Below are 21,352 nucleotides of genomic sequence, written 5' to 3' on the forward strand. Positions count from 1 at the left end.
CCAGGCGACTCCGAAGTTCTCGTTCTTGGCTGAACAGACACGCATCCGTCACCATGGCAACAACCAAGCACACGCCTCCCAACCCTGGGCAGCCCACTGCCCGCCACACTGCCAGGCTGGCTTCCAGGGAGCTGGATCCGCGTCATGGGGGCTCCAGTGTGTGTGTGTGGGGGGGGGGCTGAGGACCTGCTCAGCCTGGCGCCTCTGGTTCTTTGCAGGCAGGAGGGGAGGGGTTCTGGGTCAGCACCTCGATTAGACATATCTGTACCTACTGTGTGCTTGTACTTCAGAAATGCTCTTCTTTTAAAAAAATGTTTTTTCATGTTTATTTATTTTTGAGAGAGAGAGCGAGAGAGTGAGAGAGAGAGAGAGAGAGCGTACAAGTGGGGAAGAGGCAGAGAGAGACAAAGGGACAGAAGATCCAAAGCGGACTCTGTGCCGACAGCAGAGAGTCCCCATGCGGGGCTTGAACATAACGAACCAGGAGATCACGACCCGAGCCCAAGTTGGATGCTTAACCGACTGAGCCACCCAGGCGCCCCAGGAATGCTCTTCGTAAGGGCTTAGACCTCTAGTGCCCAGCACACAGTGGTCACAGAACAAGGGCTCGTGACCGAGCAGATGGATGAACAGGCAAACCAGAGTCAGCAGGGTTACTAAAATCTAGAAACGAGGGACCTTGCCTGCAACTGGCTGCATCCAGATCTCTGGGACGTACAGTCAAGGTGGTGGCCGGGGTGGGGAGGGGGGTGCGGGGGGTGCTTCTTAAGAGCTGCTAACGTGCCTCTCAAGTCAGAGTGGAGAAGAGGAAGGTCAAGTGAAGACAGCCTCCCAGGCTTCTGTCCTGAGCGCCGGAGGGCTAGGGCTGCCCCTCCCTGGACGGGGAAGAGCGCAACCCGAGGGCAGGTTGGGGCCCCTCTGGGACACGGCCGGTTAAGCTGCTGGGGAAACAGACATGACTCTGGAGTTCTGGGGAGGAGCCAGGACCAGGGATGGTCTTATGTCCACGAAAGGGGACGAGACCAAAGGCAGGGAGTGGAGCCGGGGAGAAATGAAATGAAGGGTCTCAGGCGTGAGCTCTGGAGCACAGGGGACAGCAAAGGCCATGAGAGAGAATGCCGAAGAGGGTGGTGCCGAGAGAGCCGGGACAGAGTGACAAGCGCAGGCTGACCCCAGAGTACAAACGTGGGGGGCTGGGAAAGAGCGCCTCCCACCCCTCGCGCGGTGAGGTGTTAGCCCGACCTGCGTGGGGCCTGCACATACCGCCCCCCACTGCGTGGGGCCTGAGCCCCCAGGATTCCAATCACCCCCGTGTCAGCAGGGAGCTCATTGAGAGTGTCCTGCAAACTGATGCTAAATTCACCCTTCCCCCCAATCACAGGCAGCCAGGGGGTGCTGGCGGAGACTGGAATGCGCAGTTTTTGCCTCCTGCTCATAGTAATGGGGACAGTTAGGATTTTTTTTTTTTAAGAGCCTGCAAAGACGGACACTGGGCTACAACACTCCCCAGGGATTATCTCGTTTTCTTGTTTGATCTTCAAGACAAACTTGTCTGATTTTGATGTCAAACTGACAGGTGAAGAAAACCACCAAGATCCAAGGCTGGCCGCGCAGCCTGTCGCCCAAGACAAAGGTCTTAACCGCTAAGCCACACTGCCACTTCCTGGCCAGCGTGATGTGCAGGGGTGCTCCAGAGGGAGTTTCTGGGTGGCCATCTGATTGCCTTCCTCGTCACCCTCTCTACAGTCACCTTCTTTCTGGCGTCTCTGGAAGGTGGGCAGCCTACCGCCTGGCAGAAATCAGGGCACGGATCTTGTTAATTTGTGACACCCCCGCACACAAAGGTTATTGTGCTGTGTGCACAGGCCGGTGTGGCGGTGGAGGGGGGATCTGGTACCCGGTGGAGACAGGGCTGGGCCTCCGTCAGGGGAGGATGTTGGAAAAGTCCGCAGGAGCCCGGCTTAAAGGGCTGTCCCTTTGGATGTCACTCCCTTCTCTTTAGTACCTCCTGGCTCAGGTGACAGAGAGTCTGGTATCCTGGAGGCTTATTCAACTTAAGCAGCCCTCTTCAAAGGAATACAAAAGTACCCCTTCAAAACTAAGTGTGAACTTGAATATTTGTTTAGAGTGAGAAAAAATAACAAGCTGCAATGCTGACAAATACAGAAACATGCAGCTGTGGGAACCCATTGTCAGAGCCTCTCTGGGCCCCAAGTAAGCCAAGGACCCTGAACTTGTTTCCTTACCTTCCATGCAAATCACCCGACCCTTCCTACACTGACCTTCATCAGAGTCGGTGGAAGTCTCTGGTCCTTTTATTCGAGCGCTACCTTCTGGGACTTAGTGCAGCCCACCCACACTGGAGAAGGAGCAGGGTTAGGGAACATTCCGGTAGTTCTGAGCTGGGCCCACCCCAGTGGTTTGGCACAAGGCATTCAGGGGCAGAGGCTCAGACCCAAACACCAAGGTTTATCTTCTCTGTAGACTACTCACAGGGATTTATTCACACAACAGATGTGTGCTGAGTACCTACTACAAGCCAGCATTGCACTAGAGCCTGGCGTATATCGCCATGATGAGCCACACAGATATAGCCAAAAAGGTTCAGAGAGCCTGGGACATATTAGCTGCTCATTAAATGTCAGGTTCCTTCCCTTCTTCCCATCTGCCACTCACCCTCAGAAGCTGAGGCCCAGGTGAGAGAAATGCATCCAGCAGCCCACAGACCAGTGTCCTGGGAGACCAGGCCACCCCTACTTCCCCGCATCCAAGCAGCAGCAGCTATTCTTGGTGACAAGGCAGGGCACTCAACTAGCCTTCGGACAGGTCTCACGACTCCCAGACCCTCGGTCCCCAGTGGCCCATCCGGAGACCCTTCCCAAGCCTCTGCCTGTCCCAGTGTGGCTGGCCCTGGCCCTGTCTGCCTAGGACAACAGCTCTCAACCCCACCAGATGAGAATTACCTGAATGTGGTGCTAGAAACAGAAAGCAAACCACAGCCCAACAACACAGCCCTTCCTGGCCAGCACTCATAGAGCCTCCCACCTGGTGGAGGCAGGCATCTGTGCATCGTGGAAGCTTCCGGGTGTCTCTCTCGCAAGCTTCAGGCAGTCAGCCGAAGATCTTGTTTTCCAGAGTGAGTTGGAAATCACTCACATCAGCTTGGCAGCTTGGCAAATGTGATTTGAGGAGCTGGGGACAGCGGTCCTTGGCGGCCCCCACTCTGGGGTCATGGCCAGGACGGAAGTCCAAATCGCCCTCTCTAGACAGCTGCTCGCAGGATGAGGGTCCAAGATGCTGCCTCTCCAGATTTGGGGGGGCGGGGGGACAGAGGTCTGAGGAGCCTCCTCCTTGGGGACCGCGGTGAGGACAGAAGTCCGAAGCATCTGCTCTCAGAGGGCCACGGCGGAAGACAGGACAGGGGCCCAAGGCTCCCCTTCGTGGGGGAACACCCTGCAGACAGTATCTCCCCGAGTCCTCTACCTCCCAGGTCTGGAGCCGCGCGCGCGCCACCTGCTGGCCTCAGAGCGCGGGGCCCGCGCGGTCTGGTGGCGCCACCTGCTGGCCGATCTGGGGAGCGCGGGCTGGCCGCCCTGCCGACTCGGGACAGCGGGGCCGACCAGGGACAGCCTCGCTGGCGGGACACCGCGCTAGTGTCTGGGCCGGAGTGCTTCCTCCTTGGTTCTCTCCCGACCCCACCTGGCAGCACCGGCCCGGCCCGGTTGCCCCTCCACGGGCAGCGCTGGGTCTCGCAGCCCCTATGCTCCTTGGGGACTGGGCCTCCCAGAATGGCTCCTTCATCCTGACTTTCCTCCATGTCTTTGGCTGTGTCATCTTGAAAGAACTGCTTAACGTCCTAGAGCAGAACTTCATTTTCTTCTTCTGTTAAAAAAAGAAAAAAAAAAGCAGGGGAGGAGGGCGGTGGGAGAGCCAGCCTAACAACACCCTGTGCTGGGCTGGGGGAGAGCTGGATAGGACCACCTCCGTCCTGCAGGGTCAGCGCCTCCCACCAAATGCTCTGGTCCAGGTTCCCCGGGGTGGGGGACAAGCTGTGATTTGGGCCAGAGATGTTCTGCCCCCTGAGTGGGAGATGCAGGAGGTGAGCACCAAGGTACCCCCTTCCCTCTCCCGTCCTGAAGCTTCTGGGCACCTTCCGGGGCCTCTAATTCCCCCGGGGCAGACTCTAGCCAAGACAAGACCCTGCAGCCCTCTCTGAGAGCTCAGTGCTGCTGGGGGTTTGATCACGAGCCCCCAGGGGAGGCCCAGCCGGCAGGGGAGCAGCCGCCCCTGATCATCAGGAGATGCCCTGAGTTTGGGGAGGACAGAGTGTAGGCTCTTTGGGGGTCAGGACCCATTCCAGTCTGCAGGAGGCCTTCCTGACCAGAGGGTCTACCCCCTTCAGTACCCTCTCCTCTATCCAGGAGACCCATGCCTTCCCCCACGTGTCTGTCCCCACCGACTATCAGGGAGGCTGTGAATACAGTAGCTAGAGGAGTGGTTTCCAACCTTGAGGATCAAACTCTCTGAGTCAAACATCAGGATCATCGGGAGGGCTTGTGAAAACGTCGCTGGGCTCACTGCCCAGGCTTTTGATCCAGGTCTTGGATGGAGTCGGAGAATCCGCGTCTCTAACAAGCCCCCGGAGGATGCTGATGCAGGTGGTCCATGGAAAACCACTTAGACTCGGACCAGACCTGGGTGTAAAGCCTGCCTTCGCCACTTACTAGTGGGGAGTCCCGGAGCTAGTTTCTTGACCTCAGCTTCCTCACTTGTAACATGGAGACCATTCTCTCAACGCCGCAGGCAGCGTTAGGTAGACGGTGCACGTGAGGCCTCCGCTCGGGTCCTGGACGTGGTGGGTGTGCAGTAAGAGGCGGCTGGCCTCCTTGGCGTTTGTGTGTGCCTAAGACTTGTCCTTCGTTCCCCCATATGGGGCAGGCGCTGGGGGGATTACGAGGAAGAGCGATAATGACGGACTAGGCACGATCGTTTAGCTGCGCAGACCTGAGTGGGGGGAGGGCCCAGCTGCGGTTCTCTAACAGAGGAAGGGATCACGGCAGGTGCACTGGGGGCCTGGGGGAGACCACAGGGACCACTCCCAGGATGCAGGGGTCACTACCCAGAGGAGAGGCCATGGGGGCTGAACCTCAAAGGTAAATCTTCATCCATCTCGGAAGAGAGAAGGGCATTCCGGCCAAGAGCATGGCTAGCGCCGCGATGCTCAACTCTGACCACACACCGGGGCCACCCCAAACCCAGCTGGCACCCTTGACCAATGACTGACTCCCTTGGAGAGCAGAGGGAGACACGTGAGGTCTTCGAAGCCCCTTGGGTTTCCAAGTATAGGCAAGGGTGAGAACCTCAAGCAAAGCCTTGGAGGAATGAATTCACATTCCTGCACAGCGATGAGGCAGTAACTAGCCCAAGGTGGCTGGAATGTGGGGTGCATACAGGCAAGGAATGAGGGGCACGAAGGCAGGCTGGGCCATTTCCCAGAACTGCTAGCGTGGCACCCACCAGCAAGTGAAATAAGCAAATGATCGTGATGTTTAGTATGCATTATACGTATCCCTGACAAACGGCATGTTTGCGTTTGAACAACCTCAAGAAGGGAGTGGCTGGGAGACTGGATGCCACCTGTAATGACCTCCGTGTTTCCGAGGATGTACCTCATTCAACTTTGGGACCCTCTTTGAGGCTGGACAGCAGCAACCACTCAATGAATGCTTGTAGAAGGGAATGAACCTTGAATAGCCCTTCATTCTGATCATGTGATCTCATTGGAGTGGCCGGTCCGGATTTCCCTTTGAGTTCAAGGGGTTTTGCTGCACCTGGGCCGCTGTGATTTCAGGGACATCAAGAAAGTCCATGAAAACCCTAGTCCCAGTGGCTGCTGCCTGAAATCCCACTTTTGGTGCTACTTATGTCTTTCAGTGGTTCTCGCTCACATCCCGTAAATTCCATTTCCTGAGGTGGGTCTTAATGAGCTGATGAGGGAGAAACCTAATAGTTGTGGGGAAGGGGAGGAAAGATCCAGAAAGGAAGATCCAAGACCCATCTGAGGGCTGGCCCTTGGCACTAGCCTGAACCTAAAGCAGACCAGAGAAGCTTCAAAAGATGGGTGCTTCCTTTCCTTTCTAACTGGACCTGGCACTTTGTGTTGGGTTTTGCAATTTTGTGCAATTTTGTGCTACCACTTACCCAGGGACTAATTTTTGTTAATCACAGGATTTCCACGGTTCTCTCAAAGAAGCTGTCAAGAAACTTTGATTCTCTCAAATCAGACATTTCTCACGACCAACCAGGGAGATGGGAAGACCCTCCCAGGGCTCCTTGCAAGTGCCAACTAGTTCATACGCCGACTTGTCACATCCTCTCCCCAGCCAGGGTCCCCAGGGGTCACTCCAAGACAAGGATTTGTGTGCAAGTGGCTCACTTGGGGGTGATCTCAAGGGGAATGGAGAAATGAGATGGAGATGAAGGAGGGGAAGTGCAGGGGGTGCTGATGAGCAACTGAGTCTCGATTCCACTGGGGAACTTGGGAAGACAGTATTGAGGATGACCAAGACTTTGCCCACAGGAGGGGCCAACAGTTGGGTGCCATCCATCCAGCTTCTGATCATTGTTGATTGAGGGCTACTCCCAGAAGTGTTAATCCCTTGACACTTCTAGGCTGCCCTGTACATCCCTGTGCTTTAGTGATGAGGGATAGTCCTCGGGAAAAGAAAGCTGGAGCACCAGAGCATCAGAGTGGAGCACCTACAGCATCTTCTCCCCAGACCAGCCCATTCGCACGGCAACTCAGGAACAGCACAGGAGACTATCCAGCCACTGAGTGCCAACCCTTCCCTCTATCAACGATTCACCCAAGTCAACATTTTCACATGCCTGCTCATTCAGGAGGTGCTGGTCACGGGCCACTCCAGTGGGAACTCGGGTCTACACGGAATCTGGCAGTTGAACGATCCCAGGCCCCTGTGAACACAGGTGACAGTCACACTCCGTGGCACCAGTGTACCTTACATAGGCTGAGACTGGGCTGATCCTGCACACATTCCTGAAGTCATTCAAGAGAAGAGGCTGTTCAGACCAGCTCTGTGTCACCCAGGGTAGATTTTAATCTAGCTGAAAGTACAAATTGCGAAAACAAAGGTTAACTTTTTTCTTGTGTCTCAAGAGACATGTCAAGCTATGACATCCGTAAGGTGGTTTCATTTACAGAAGGGGGAGCTTTTGACAAGCGAAGACAGGGCAATGAACTAGGCTTTGAAGGACAGGGATAGTCTTTGTCTAACGTCTTGATGTGAAGGGCATTGGTCACATTTTCTGCAGGACCTCAAGACCAAAATTGATCCTCATGCAGGATTTGTCTCCAAACCCCAAGGTCTCAGGTGACAGGCTGTAGGGCCACCAGTTCCAACCGCACTGCCCCTGAAAGATGAGGCGAGGAAAGCAGCCCAGCTGGCATCTGTCACACAAGAGATGGTGGAAATCTCACTTTTTAACATGATGGTCAAATGCCCCTCTCGCAAAGAACAGCATGAGATTTTTATAGATGTGAATCAGCCTGTTCTGCACCAACTTAAAAGCAATGCACACGATCTCCATCCCGATGATGATATAAATGGAGAAGAACAAGAAGAAGTGAGGGTGTTCCAAAAAGGTGTCCCCAAACCCAATGGTGGTCAGCGTGATGAAGCAGAAATAGAAGGCGTTCTCGAAGTCCAGCTTCTTCTCCCAGATGGGGAGGATGGCGGCCGCGCAGGAAATGTAGACGAAGATGAGGAGAGCGATGACCAGGAGGGGGACGTCCAGCTTCTCCACCTGCCGTCCCACCTCATCCAGGTTGCTGATGACAGAGTACGAGAGCCTCCCTGACGTCAGCTCGGGGCACGAGTTGCTCCTCTCGACGGCCCGCAGGGGTGGTTGCAGCGTGCTCTGCTTCTCTCGTGCAAGAAGTCTCTCGAACAGATCTGTGTTGCTGCCTGGGGCTGAGGGACTCCTGCCGGGCTTGGGGTCCGGGAGCTCCTGGGGTTCTATGACGATCCTGGGGACAGCTCCGGCCGCGGGCCTCATGGCGGAAACAGGCCTGGCAGCAGACCTTCTGCAGAGCAGGCGGGAGCACCATGCGGGAAGGTGAGGCCGGACGAATGGGAGTTTTTGGAACCGATCGTAAGACGTGGCCAGGACGGTGGCCAGGATGTCACCCATGTCCGTGAGGACAAGGAACATCAAGGGGATTCCAAAGAGGGCGTAGAGCATGCACAGGTACTTGCCGAGCCTGGTGACAGGGTACATGTGGCCATAACCTGAAAAAGAAGACAGAGCCTGGGATGGTTGTCTGCTCTTCCCCTTCCTCCCCAAACAAGCCGTGAAGAGACCTGCCATTTCTCCTCCTTGGTGTCATGGCTTACACAATGTGTTTGAAAATATCCATCTTAAAACATTCACCCAGGAGCTCCTAGGTCAAGCAGTCAAGTGTCCGACTTCGGCTCAGGTCATGATCTCCCCATTTGTGGGTTCGAGCCCCGCGTCGGGCTGTGTGCTGACAGCTCAGAGCCTGGAGCCTGCTTCAGATTCTGTGTCTCCCTCTCTCTCTCTGCCTCTCCCCTGCTCGCGCTCTGTCTCTCTCTCTCTCAAAAATAAACAAACATTAAACATTTTTTAAAAAACATTCATCCGCCATCTGGCATTGGGCCCATTTTGGTGGGGAAAGCAGGAGGTGAAACTCAGCTACTCTTCAGGATAAGGAGCGACTCAGGTCTAGATATTTGACCCAAGAGTCCTTGGCAGGGGATGAACATGTCTGGGGGGTGGGCTGATTGCTTTTCATTTTGCTGCGGCCATTTCTAAGAATGCACGTGACAAGATGAATGCAGGGGAGAGGCCACGGGTGGCTTTGCCATCACACCCACCACCTCCTGCATCCTCTGTGGAAGCACCTGTTTTTAAGAAGCCACCTTGTCCACCCTGGGATGTCTGGGCCTCTCGGTTTATTTCTTTCTATACAACAGGCTATTACTATGTGCCAACAGAGCACAGCAGCATGCATAGTAGGAGAGAGAGAGGACGGAAGGAATAAAATACAGTTGCTGCCCTCGGGGCCATTGTGGTTTAGTATTTTAGACAAACACGGTCACAAAGGCTGGTGAAGTCGGTAGGATCCCCGCATCTAGAATCTTTCCAACCTGAGTGTAAATCTCGGCTCTGTTGTTTCTAGAAAGCTACTTGACTGCTCCCATTTTCAAGTTTCTTATCTGCAAAACAGGGATGGCCGTCTCTGCTTTGTGTACTGACTCGCTGGAAAGATTACACAAGACCAGTGCCTGGTCCATAGTGGACAGCTGAGAAATGTTGGCGTCTCTGTCCTCAGGAGCTAATAATAATAGCCAGGAGCACTTACTGTGAGCTGGTATCAACCCACCTGCACAGGTAGGCATGGTATTCACTATTCATGGGTGGGGAAACTGAAGCTTGGGGAAATGAAATAACTTGGTCAAGGGCATTCAGGGCAGAGTAGAGTTGGCAGTCCAATCCCCAGAACCATCGGGCTCCCACGCCAACATTCATTCCCACGGGGTCCGGAGCGCCCAAGGGGGTGGAACCTTCCAGTCATTAAGAACCAGTCAGCCAAGCAAAGGGGGTGGGTGGGCTGAGGCTTCTGTGCTCTAGAGTCCTCTCTGTCCATCGCCCATCCCCCACCCTCCTGTCTACAGACAGGCAGGAGCAGAGAGCTGACAAACCCCCACAGCACAGAGAGCTGGGTCTTCTGGAGTGAGCAAGTCAGTGACTTCAGCGAAATGAGGGAAAAGTTTTTGTATTTAATGCCTGTGTTTAATTTTTGATGTCATAAAGGATGATTAATACAGAAAAACCTAGGCCGATTATGTAAATTGATTTGAAGGCACTTCCTCCGCTGGCTCTGCCCCAGCCTCCTCCAGGGCTCCGGTTCCCTGTGGCAAACTCTGGCCTCAGGCTCTGCCTTCCAGGAGCACTCAGGTGTTCAGGTTGCCCACCCTCACCAGGGTCCTGGGAGAAGGCTGTGGACCTCGGAGGGTCTCATCGATTGGCATCCATTCCAGAGCACTCCATGCCACACTGGGCTGATTCCACGAGGCACCATTTGGTAGGAGGGACAGTTCATTCTATGTGCATTCGTATCGTATGCAGATATTGAGTGCTTACTGCATACGCATACAGCGGTGAGCAAAGTAGGTATGGTGTCCAACCTCTCTGAGCTTCTAGTTTAGTGGGAGGGGCAGATATGAATCAAATAACTACACTAGTGAGTATGCAGTAGCACATGGAGGTCAATAAGAGAATGTAAAAGAGCAGACTGCCCTATGAACGATGAAAACAAAGGCACCCGTCCTGGATTCGCACTTATTGAGCACCTACTCTATTCCAGGCACTTGTGGACGGGGCTGGGGGCTCAAGGAGAAACAGGCAGAGACCCTGCTCTCTAGGACTCCTGGCTAAGAGGGAAGCAAGGCCTTGGGCTCAGCTCTCCACCCTCAGCAGGATGTGGCGAGGACCCAACAGGTGTACGCACCACGGGGAGCAGGAATTGGGACCGCGCTGGCTAAACCTCCCGTCCAAAATCCGGGGCTGTTCCACGGGGCAGTTCCAACTGCCTCTGTCTCCCTTCCCTGCCCTCTCAAGGTCTCCAGCAGCTCCGGGCCTCCCCTCCAGGAGACGAGGTTGCAGAAGGGGCCTCGGCTCCTTGTCCCGGCTTCAGTGAAAGCCCAGAACCACTGAGGAGATGGAGGTGGGGGTGGGGACCCAAGGGGGAGAGGAGGAACGGAGGGGGCCCTGGGGGAGATGACCCTCTGCCCAGTTTGCTGGGGCTGACGGGTTTCCCAGGACACACGACTTTCCAGCTACCACTGTGGTCGTCCCAGGCAAACATGGCTCCTCCCAGCCGTGCGGGAAGGTGTGGGGAGAGTCTTTGGACAAGGGAAGCTGAGGGCGGAGGGCACCTGGAGCCTCTCCTGCAAGGTCAGGAGCTCAGAGAGGCCTGGCCACAGAGTCCTGGTGGGGCCCGGGCCCTGGGTGTCAGCAAAGACTCCTTTGCCAAAGCCGATCACGGGCCCCACAGAGCCATCAGTCCTTAGGGACGTTAGCAGCAGGCACAGAGGCCCACAGACGGGGACCAGCCTGTTTTCTAGCTGGTGGAGAAGCCCCCCAGTTCTGGTGCACCCGCAGGGGAGTCAGGGGAGGCTGCGCAGTAGAAACCCCTCAGCTCCCAGGACAGGGTCCCAGGGTCAGATCTGTTTTAAAGAAGAGGGCCTCACACTTCTTACAGGACTTGTAGAGCAAAGTGCCTTTTAGAGTGAAAACTCCCTGAACAGCGAAATCCCTAATGCTGGCAACCACCACTATTACTGTATTTAAGGGACAAGGGACAAGGAGGTCAGGTGACCTGTCTGGAGCGGCACAGCCCAAAGCCGACAGTACACCCCTTACCTGAAGACCTGCCCCACGCACATGCCAAACCCAGTGTCCTCCGTGGCAAAGAAGAAGTAAGTGGATTTAAACGAAGTCTTTGCGGTTATCTCTGGGTAGAATACGTTTAGAGTCCTAAAGATATGCCATCGCCCAGAAAATGCATCAAGAAAGCAAATCTCAGAGCACATGGCCCCTGTGAAGGAAATGTATTAACCGTACCAATTACTGAATGCTGAGATGCATAACGGAAAATCCTATCATTTCTTATAATGCGTTCATATATTCCAGGATGGTCAGTCCACTCCACTTAGGCTGTGAGTATTTAATAGCCCATGCACTTTACTTTCTAATCCAAGGGGACTGACCCAATTGGGAATGACTGGGGACTGGCCAACCTCACACCTGCCAAGTGCCCCTTCTTTAGCATCAAGGCCAGGTGCATTAAGAGTGGCCCAGAGATGTAGGGCAGGAAGCACTCCAAACATGGCTATTGATTACAGGCTGTGGAGAACCCCCCGCCCCCATATCCTCTTGCACTCATAATTACTGGACGGCTTGATGTCCTAATTGATTTGATAGTAGCATTGCCTTCTTGGGATTTAAACCAAGATAATGCGTTTCCATTAGATCTGTGGTTCACAGCCTGGACTCCCATTAGAAGCACCTGGAGCGCTCTGAAAAATACTGAGGCCCGGGTCTGTCCCTAGCAACTCTTACTTGATTGGCATGGAGTCCGGGCTTGGGAGCTTATAAAAGATGGCCAGGGGGGCGCCTGGGTGGCTCAGTCTATTAAGCGTCCAACTTCAGCTCAGGTCATGATCTCACGGTTTCTGGGTTTGAGTCCCGCGTCAGGCTCTCTGTGCTGGCAGCTAGCTCAGAGCCTGGAGCCTGCTTCGGATTCTGTGTCTCTCTCTCTGATCCTCCCCTGCTCATGCTGTCTCTCTCTCTCTCTTTCTCTCTCTCTCTCAGAAATTAAAAAGGAAAAAAAAAAAAAGACAGTCAGATAATTGCAGTGAGCAAGTCAGGGCTGAGAACCTTCACATCCAGCCCATGCTTTACAAACGTTAGCATGCATCAGAACCCCCTAGTAATTGCTATATTAGCAATCTGAACTAATACAGATTGCTGGACCCCATATCCATAGACTTGGGCTCAGTAGGGCTAGGATGGAGCCTGAGAATTAATTCTCATTTCTTTTTTGTTTTTTAAGTTTACTTATTTATTTTGAGAGAGAGAGAGAGAGAGAGAGAATCCCAAGCAGCCTCCACAATGTCAGTACAGAGCCTGCTGTGGGGCTCCATCCCATGATCTGTGAGCTCATAACCAGAGCCAAGATCAAGAGTCAGACGCTTAATCGACTGAGCCACCCAGGCACCCCTTAATTCTCATTTCGAACAAGTTCTCAGGTGATGCTCATGCCGCTGGTCTAGGGCCATACCTTGATAGCCACTGCATTATATCAGTTCTCGGGGGGGGGGGACAGTTTTGCCCCCCGAGGGACATCCGGCAATGTCTGGAGACATTTTTGGCTGCCGCAACTGGTGAAGACAGCAGGGAAAGAGGCGGAGGCCCCTAGTAGGTAGAGGCCAGGGATGCCGCTAGCCAAGCCCCCTCAACAAAGAATCATCTAGTGCAAGATGCCAATAATGCCAAGGCTGAGGAGGGCTGCATTAGACCAAGTCCCTGAAGTTCCTGAAGAAAAGGAAAACAAACTGAACCCCCTTGGCATCTCCAGTACCTTCCTTCGAGTTCCCACTGCTCTGTGACCGGTGTTCCACTGAGCTGTGAGTTTCCCTAAAAAGTCCAGCTGAGCCTCACCCCTGCTTTCCTGGTAGTGACGTCCCTCTCCATGTAGCTCACGGCTAAATGTCACAGCACCTGCCCCATAGGGTTGTCACGTCATGAAAATTAAATAAAATAATGCCTATAAAGCCTGTGAACACCACGCCCGGTGCCAGCAAATGCTCAGTGCTGCAGTTAATCTTCGTATTCTAACCCTAACCCTGCCTGGATAGGCAATTTAGGTGAAGGACCAGTTCTGAAAGAAGCCACATGGGGGCGCTCTTGGACACAAGCACGTGCCCATTCATAAAGCAGACACGGGTTGTTCCCCCCACAATATTCCTTTCTTTTTCCTGGAACGCCACTGCCCCCTCCCCCCCCACACACACACACACCTGATTTAGGGAGAGGTCTAATTGGTCAAAATCATTCCGGTAATGTAATCCCCTTGCCAGCACTGGCTCAGGGGTGGGAGATTTCTAGAAAGAGTTGCTGATGGTGGCAGCCAGCCCTTGTTCTGTCTATGAGATCCAACTCTGCCCAAATGGGAGTGGACATTGGTGGCATCTTGTGGCCTAGTGAGCAGGACGGGAGAGTATCTGATGCTCAGTGTCACAGCTGAGCTGCACATCGACCAGCCCCAGAGCCGTCCCCCACTGCACTTCCTGCAGGAACACGTATTCCCCCCCCCAGTTTAAGCCAGTTGGGTTGGAATTTCCAGTAGTAGCAACTGACAAGATCCTGGCTGCCACTGATGTTTCTCCTCACGCTGATCTGAAAGGCAGGCCTGGGAGGAGTTACAGATGAGGGAACGAGGCTCAGAAGGGGCCCCTTGCTCCCTGGAGGTCACACAGCTGACCCCAGGTGGCCAGTGTCCGCCCCGCCCTGCCCCCACCCAAGGGTGAGGGAACCTTTGCACGATGACCCCTAGGGCTGGGGCCCTATGACCCTGTGGGCCCATCCCTCGCAGGGACTGGTATTCGCTTGAATGAAGTTGGGGCCTCGGTCCTCTTACTGGCCGAGGGGGGCAGGGGCAACTCAACGGGTTCCACTCCTGGTGGAGACACTGACCCAGGAGCTTCTGAGCGGTGGCTGAGGTCACCTCCCCCACCTCGGCTCCTGTGACCCCATTGCCAGCAGGGGAGACTCCCGCCAGCCCCGGGGAGGCCCCTCCTACCTGGCCTGCCCTGCCGCACCTTCGAGGACGGAAGCCAGGGGCCCTTAGTCGGGCGAGCATCCTCAGACGTGGGCCTGGGAACACGGTGCGCAAGGGCAAGAGCAGCCCTGTCTGTCCCCACAGCTCAGGAGGCCACTGCCTGTGCCATGTCCCCCTCTCTCCTGTCCACTCTCTGCGCTCAGGCCACAGTGGTCTTGTCCTCAAAGCACCTCAAAGCTCCAGAGTTTTGTCCGACTATTTCTTCTGCCTGGAAAGCTCTTGCCCTTCTTTGCCTGGTTCATCTCGGCATCATCTAGATCCTTCAGCTCTGTCACCCAGGAGCCCACACTTTGTGTGGCAGCCAAGAAGAGGGTCTGTGGCTTTGGGGGTCCACAGAGCCCCTCTTTAAATGAGCAAGTGGTAACTGTGGAGGGCAGCTCTGCTCCTACAGCCTCCCCTCTACCCTGGACTCTGGAAAGGACTGGCCTGGGTCAATGCTTTGCACCGGGGAATCTTACCTTTGTTTGGGGGCTGAAGACACGCATGAAGCAAGTGCAGGGAAATGGGCAGAGGCCGGCTCCTTCCCGGCAAGGGCCTTCCTCCCAGCCACTGATAACCACCCAGCCAGACACGAGGGGTCTCTGGAAATCTGAGCTGCCCCTGCCTCCCAGGCACAGCCAGGCTCTCCCTGCGGCTGCCCGGGCAGGGGTGGGCAGGGGTGGGCAGGGACCCTGCAACACCCTACAGACTTGCAAGGCTGGCAGACTATTTTGGGGAAAGAGCACTGGACTTGGAGTCTCATGGCCTATTTGTGGGTAACAGCCCTACTCACTGCATGCCCTTGGCCTCTGACAACAGCCCTCTGGGCTCAGACCCCTCCCCCGACCTGATTCATAAGCCTCTGTGTAGGAGGGTACCCGTTTCTCCACATCCTCGCCAGCATCTAGAGTTCTCTGATTTGCTCATTTTAGCCACTCTGACCGGCGTGACTCTGTGAGCTTCAAAGGCCCCTCAGGGTAACTGTTAGTTCTTGTAACTGCCTGGCAGCTCCTCCCGCACCTCTCCATTGGTGCTCCTGGCCCTGCTCCGTCCTCTCTCTCCGCACCACGCACCCCCCCCCCCCCCCACGCTCCCCTCCATTCCCTCCATGCCGGTGACTCTGGCACCCACCTCCCTAACCCCACCCAGAGCCCAGGGCCCCAGAAGCACATTTCCAGCAGGGATGGGTGTCTCCACCTAGCAGCTCCACACGGGCCTTGACCTTGACCGGCCCTGAATCATCACCTCCATCCTCAGGCCCAGCATCCTCACCGCCCTCTCCCCAGCCCACCGGTCCTGCCCACCAGAGCTAGAGACTGTGCTGTCTTCCTCACCCTCCACGTACCCACCCCTGCAGACTGTCCTGCAAAGTCCTCCTTCAATCCCCCCCTTCCCCGTCCTCATGACCACTGTCCCGGAGGAGGCCGCTGTCATCATCTCTCACCCAGGCTGCTGCAGGAAGCCCTGAATGGCCTTTCCATGCTGCCAGCCTTACTCTCTGCTCCACCTCCATGCTGCAGCCGGGGTGATTTTTCTGGAATGCTGAGCCTCCATGTTCTTCCCTTGCTCAAAAGCCACTGGACACCCCCACTGCCCTCAGGATGAACCCAACCTCCTTAGCCCAGCGCACAGGGCCTTCCTGGAGACTGGCGCTTCCTTTCCCTCCCACATCTCTTCACCCCTATCAACCTCCTTACAGTGCCTGCCATTCCTTTCGCTCCTGGGCCTTGGCCCATGCTGGCCCCTTGGCCTGGAGTGCCCTCTTCATGCCCACCTTGCCCCACGCTGTGGTACCCGCTCTCCTTGTGTGACTCAGCAGGCCGCCATTCCCGCCAGGGAGGCTTTAAAATGCTCTTACCACTTAAGTATCGCCTCTTGGACCACCCGCAAGCCTGGGGCAGGTACCCCTGCTCTGTGCTCCCACAGTACCCGGAAGGCCTCACGGGCTGACCGCGTTTGGTTGCCTGAGTTCTTCTGTCTTGCCCAGAAGCCTGGGCCGGCAGGTACCCAGGCAAGAGGTGTTTTGTACAAGGGCATTCGGCCAAAGAGCGAGAGGGGGCTGAGATGCAGCCTATGCCTGCCTTGCCCGTTGGGGCCCACACCCGGGCGTGGAGCTGCACCCACCTGAAGCAAGGGCCCCCTTTCCTAATTCCCACCAATGCGCCTTAGGACCCCACATCGGTCCCGCTCACTGTTGTAGCCCCCGAAGTATCCACCACCCCGAGCCAGGCACGGCGGCCACTCAGCAAAGGACACCCGGCACCGGGTAGGCATTTCACAACCATTTCTTGACCAAATGAATTGAACGTCCCAGCATCCTCACCAAGGGTCCCCAGCCTCCCGGTTCCCCCCTCCCTCCCCCAGGTCTCTCGCCCAGGCCTGCCCTTGCCCTTGGACTTACCCACAGTGCTGATGACTGTGCAGCAGAAAAAGAGCGAGCTCAGGAAGGACCAGTCCGCAAACGTGCTGAACCAGTGGGGTTTCACCTTCTGCAGCAGCTCTTCAAGATCCTGTTTCCTGCCTTCCTCAACTGGGACAAGAGATGACCAGAGTGAAGGAGAAGGTTTTGCTCAAGGCAGGTCCCGCCCAGGTGCAGGGGTCTTTCCTGGGGACCAGGATGCCCCTGCCCTGTGGCCTCATCGACACCAGAACTTGTCTCTGCTTTTGCACATCTCTGCATTTCGTGCCTATGGAGATTAAGGGGCCACAGACCCCATGGAAGAGGCCCTTCAGGGTTCCGGCCCAAGCTCAGCCATAGCGTTGCTGTGGCTTTCTGAACTTTCTGAGCTTCTGTGTCTTTCACTTGCAAAGAGGAATACTAACTTCCACTCAGTCTCTCTCATGGGGTTCCTGATCATTGAAAGCAAAGTGGGTTTTATGAAATGTAAGCTGTTATATGGATGCAAACCATATCCACTCCCGGAGGTCATTAAGCCTGATGGAATTTGGTGCTCATACTGCGATCTATGGGCACCCGTCGCTTGAAGATTTCTGGGAAGGCTTGGCTTTCAAAACATCTGCCCCAAGGTCAACAGAGCGGGATTGGGGCCCTGGTTCTTCAGGGAGGTTCCCAAATAGTTCTGTTGGCCTTGGTGGCCAGTGGCTTTTGAGACCTCAGAAGCCATCTGGAGACTCTGGCACATGGCAGGAAGTCCCTATTCATTGAATGGGCACCAACCTAGGAGTCCAAACACTAGCACTCTAGACCCAGCTCTGACCCCGAGTAGCCTCTGTGGCTGTGGACAAGGTGCTTCATCCCAAGCCTCAGTTTCCCCATCATGGAGGCAGCGTGGCAGTGAAAACTTGGGCTCTAGAGTACAAATGCCTCAGGTAGGGTCCATGGCTCCACTCTCTGGTTTGTGACCTTGGAAAGTTGCTGAACTCCCAAACCCTCCACTTCCTAATCCATGAAAGGGGACATTCATACAACCCTCTAGGGCTGGCGTGAGGATTACGTGCGATGACGCATGAAACGTGTTTGGCCGGGTCTTGCACTTAGCTAGCACCAAGGGAGCACTTTAATCACCAAAAAAAACCAGTACAAAATGAGGTTGGAGGGGTGCCTGGCTGGCTCAGTCCATAGAGTGTGAGACTCTTGATCTCAGGGTCGTGAGTTTGAGCCCCACTGTGGGCACAGAGATGACTTAAAAAGACAGTAACAAAACCAAAATGGGGCTGGGCCAGCCCTGGGATCCTATAGTGTTTCCTGCATCAGGATCCACCCAGGACACTGTAAAAATAAGATTCCCAACCCAGCCCCAGAAATCCTGATTAAGTGGGTTTGAAGAAGAGCCTGGGAACATGTACTTCAGCAAGCTCCTTGGAGGATACGGCCAGGTGGCCAGGTATGGGAAGCTCTGAACTTGACACATGAGAGCCTGGATGGGATGGTTCAGAGTCTGGCGGTGGCGATGGCAGAAGGCATCTCCTGGGGCAGCTGAGTTGGCACGTGTCTGTCTGGTAGATGCAGACAGAAGGAGTGGAACCCTCCATGGAGGAGAGACACTGTGACCAGCATCTGGTCGGGCGGCCTCAGGCAGAAGAACTGGCTCCCAGAGCAGGTGGGGCCGCAGGAGGAGCCGTGAGCAGCCCAGCCGAGGACATGTCACACTAGGGAACATCCTGTTCTTGCCCTCACCTGTAGAGTCTGCTTTTCCTTTGTCTTTTATTTATTTACACTCTACATTTTTATTTTGCTCTGTTAAATACATATTTGCAAGCTTTGGGTAACCGGGCTATGGAAGTAAGTGACTAAATACAGATGAAATACAAAAGAACATAAAGTGCCTTTCAGAGGCTTTATCTCATCTGCTTCCCACAGGGTCTCTATGATTGGCAGCCTGAGACTGTGTGCCCCCTCTGTCCAGCACACTGAGACCCAGAGAGGGCAATGACTCTGCCTCAGATCACACAGCAGGTCGGGGAAGCAACCGGGACCCCAGGTTCTTCCCACAACCAATTCCCCTCCCCCGAGTCCAACCATAGAAAAGGCCATTGGAAACTGGAAATGTGAGGGAAAGGGGATAAGCCACTCCTCCCAGGGGGTCCAAGTCCAGTTTGATTGTTCTTGAATTCTAGTCCCTGTAAACTGAGCCACAGGGTCAGGCAGGCAGAGTTCAGAGGAGCGGCCTAGGAACCCCCAGCTCCAAATGCAGTCACCCATACCGCCCATCCAACCTCACCAAATCTCCCGCAATCCATCCTCCGAACCTGCGGTCTGGGTGGGGCTGGGAGCGGGGGCAGAGGGAAGGGAGCTGGTCTTTCCAGAGCATCTAGTGGGTCCTCAGGGCTTTCCCTACATTCTTCACAGCAACCAACCCTGACAGGATGTTATTCTCCCTATTTTACAGAGGAGAAAACTGAGACTCAGAGAGAAGTCATTTGCCTAGGGTCCCCGCCCAAGAATGGGGAGGATACTGCGGAGGACTCCCAGACCACCCCCCTCCCCCTCCCCCAGCCTCCTGCAGGGCAGCCCCCTGCTCTCTGGGGGCTGCCCCCCCACCCCCACGCCTTGCCCAGACAAACCACCTACCTGTTCGGTTGCATTTCAAGATGCCACAGAGCTCTCCCAGGAATTCCTCAAACTCCGGGTCATTTGGGCCCAGGTCCTGGCCACCCTCGATGGCCGAGAAGAGGGCAGCACCCAGCAGCGCATAGGTCACCAGGGAGCAGAGGAAGCAGAGGCGAGGGAAAAGCTTCTCCAGGGCCTCCTGAAAGCACCTCCTGGTCTGGGGTGGCCCCGAAGCCTCCATCCTCCCAGGAGCGCCCGGAACAGGAGGAGCTGACGGACAGGCAGGAGCTGTGCCCAGATAATGGCCAGGCTCCAGCACTCCAGCACTAAGTGGATGGTGCGTGTGCTTCCCCCAAGGACTGAGAAGCAGCCGGTACTCATCACGTTCAGTTACTTAGATGGCGCCCCCCCTGGCGCCCCAAATTGCTATTGATCTGCCAGCCTAGGAGCTTCCCTGCAGGGGCTTTGGGTAGAAGCTGTGGTGGCTGCTTTGTGCTTTGGCCTTTCCCATCTGGAGGCTGCGATCTGACTTCCAGGTACCGAATCTGACTTTTGGTTTTTGGTCAAGGTTGTCTGTGACATCTGGTTTCTTGGACAGGTAGTAATAATGGTAATGAGTCTGGCTGGAGCTGTACGGTTTACAAAGGGCCTTTATCCTGCATGGATCTAATTATTGGTCATAATTCTGCGCTCCTCTGTAGCATACCCACCTTTGCTGTGGTCTCGAGGTGGACAGAGCAGAATTCCCTGCCCCTTAGTGTTGACGGAGGCCACGTGATTTGCTGTAACCAATCGGGTGGTTAGCAGACTTGATGTAAGCAGGGGCTTGAAAATAGGCTGGTGTAGCTGGACTTGCTCCCCTGGGCCCTGTCTCTGCCACGAGAGAAACATGCCCAGTGACAGACATGGAGATGTGTGCACATTCAACCCATCTTCCTAAGAGGATTTTCTGTAAGGCGTCAAAGAACATGGCTCATGACAGCCTTGGCTATTCATTCTTTCAGAGTGTGCTTCAGCTTCCCAGCCCTCTTCTCTGGGAAGCCCTGAGCCATGATTGAGGAAGATGGGGTGTAGCAGAGCTTACCCATGTCTGTCTGTCCCTGGGAGGACTCCTCCAACCTGCAATCTTTGTTCCAGAACTTCCCGTTGGTCTGCCAGAGATTTTTGTCAGCTCTGCGTCATGATTTGAAGGCTTTCTCTGTCCCATCCTGCATCCCAGTAAGGACGCTGCAGCACTTACCCTATCTATCTGCTTCACAGAAGACCCAACCTGTGGTAATTGGCACCAGTGTCTGAGAGAACAGGCTCTAAGATGGAGGCTTAGGACTGGGAATACCCAGCTGGTGAGGAGACGATGTGTAGACAGCTCTTGGCTCAAGGTGGCCATCCAGGTTTTAAACATCCACCAGTGGTGACCTAGGATGGTGAGCAGGTAGAAGGTGTTGACCAGTGCAAAAATTCAGGCATTTAAAAACATACTGGAGGAATGATAAATGTGAGAACGAGTTTGGATGGTTTCATGAAGTTGAATTGGTCCCCTGAAGGCAAACTTAGAAGAGGAAGGTTAGTAGGACAGAGTACACAGCCTCTGCTGCAATGGGTCTTAAGCCTGCAACTAATATTGATCATTTCCTTCCTTTACTACCCATTCTAAATTCCTCTTGACCTCTCCTAACTCTTCTATTCTGTCAATGTCTTGCCCAATGGCATGACCCAAATCCTCATTGGTGGGGGGTGGGGGGAATCCTGAGTCCATGGTAACCATATACTCTTCAGTTTGGAGTTGCTTGGGTTTGTCCATTCACAAATACAATTGGGTAAGATATACCAAGAGGTACCCAAGTGAGTCACCTGAGTTATATTCCTGTTCCTTCCAGCCCCCGTGTGTGAAAGCAGCCCTACCTCCTTCCTCTGAC

The 21,352-nt window shown here is 54.9% G+C and overlaps 1 protein-coding gene across 1 annotated transcript; it reads right to left on the bottom strand.

Annotated features, from left to right (window-relative positions):
- Positions 1-7,494: 7,494 nt before the first annotated feature.
- On the bottom strand, positions 7,495-19,677 carry KCNK18 (potassium two pore domain channel subfamily K member 18). The gene is made up of 3 exons (XM_077779458.1): positions 19,458-19,677; positions 16,827-16,955; positions 7,495-8,309 (listed from the first exon to the last, which is right to left on the bottom strand). Exons 1-3 carry the CDS (start codon positions 19,675-19,677, stop codon positions 7,495-7,497), a joined length of 1,164 nt encoding a protein of 387 aa, XP_077635584.1.
- Between the last annotated feature and the right edge of the window lie 1,675 nt (positions 19,678-21,352).

Source organism: Crocuta crocuta, unplaced genomic scaffold (assembly GCF_008692635.1).
Source record: "Crocuta crocuta isolate KB4526 unplaced genomic scaffold, BGI_CrCroc_1.0 scaffold138, whole genome shotgun sequence".
Taxonomy (NCBI): Eukaryota; Metazoa; Chordata; class Mammalia; order Carnivora; family Hyaenidae; genus Crocuta; species Crocuta crocuta.

What these genes read in the sequence shown, in the direction of transcription:
- KCNK18 (XM_077779458.1), bottom strand. Translation starts at nt 19,677, where the DNA reads ATGGAGGCTTCGGGGCCACCCCAGACCAGGAGGTGCTTTCAGGAGGCC. An exon ending in CTTGAAATGCAACCGAACAG is followed by an intron (nt 16,956 to 19,457) that starts GTAGGTGGTTTG and finishes CTCTTGTCCCAG; the next exon opens with TTGAGGAAGGCAGGAAACAG. An exon ending in CACAGTCATCAGCACTGTGG is followed by an intron (nt 8,310 to 16,826) that starts GTAAGTCCAAGG and finishes CTTCTTTTTCAG; the next exon opens with GTTATGGCCACATGTACCCT.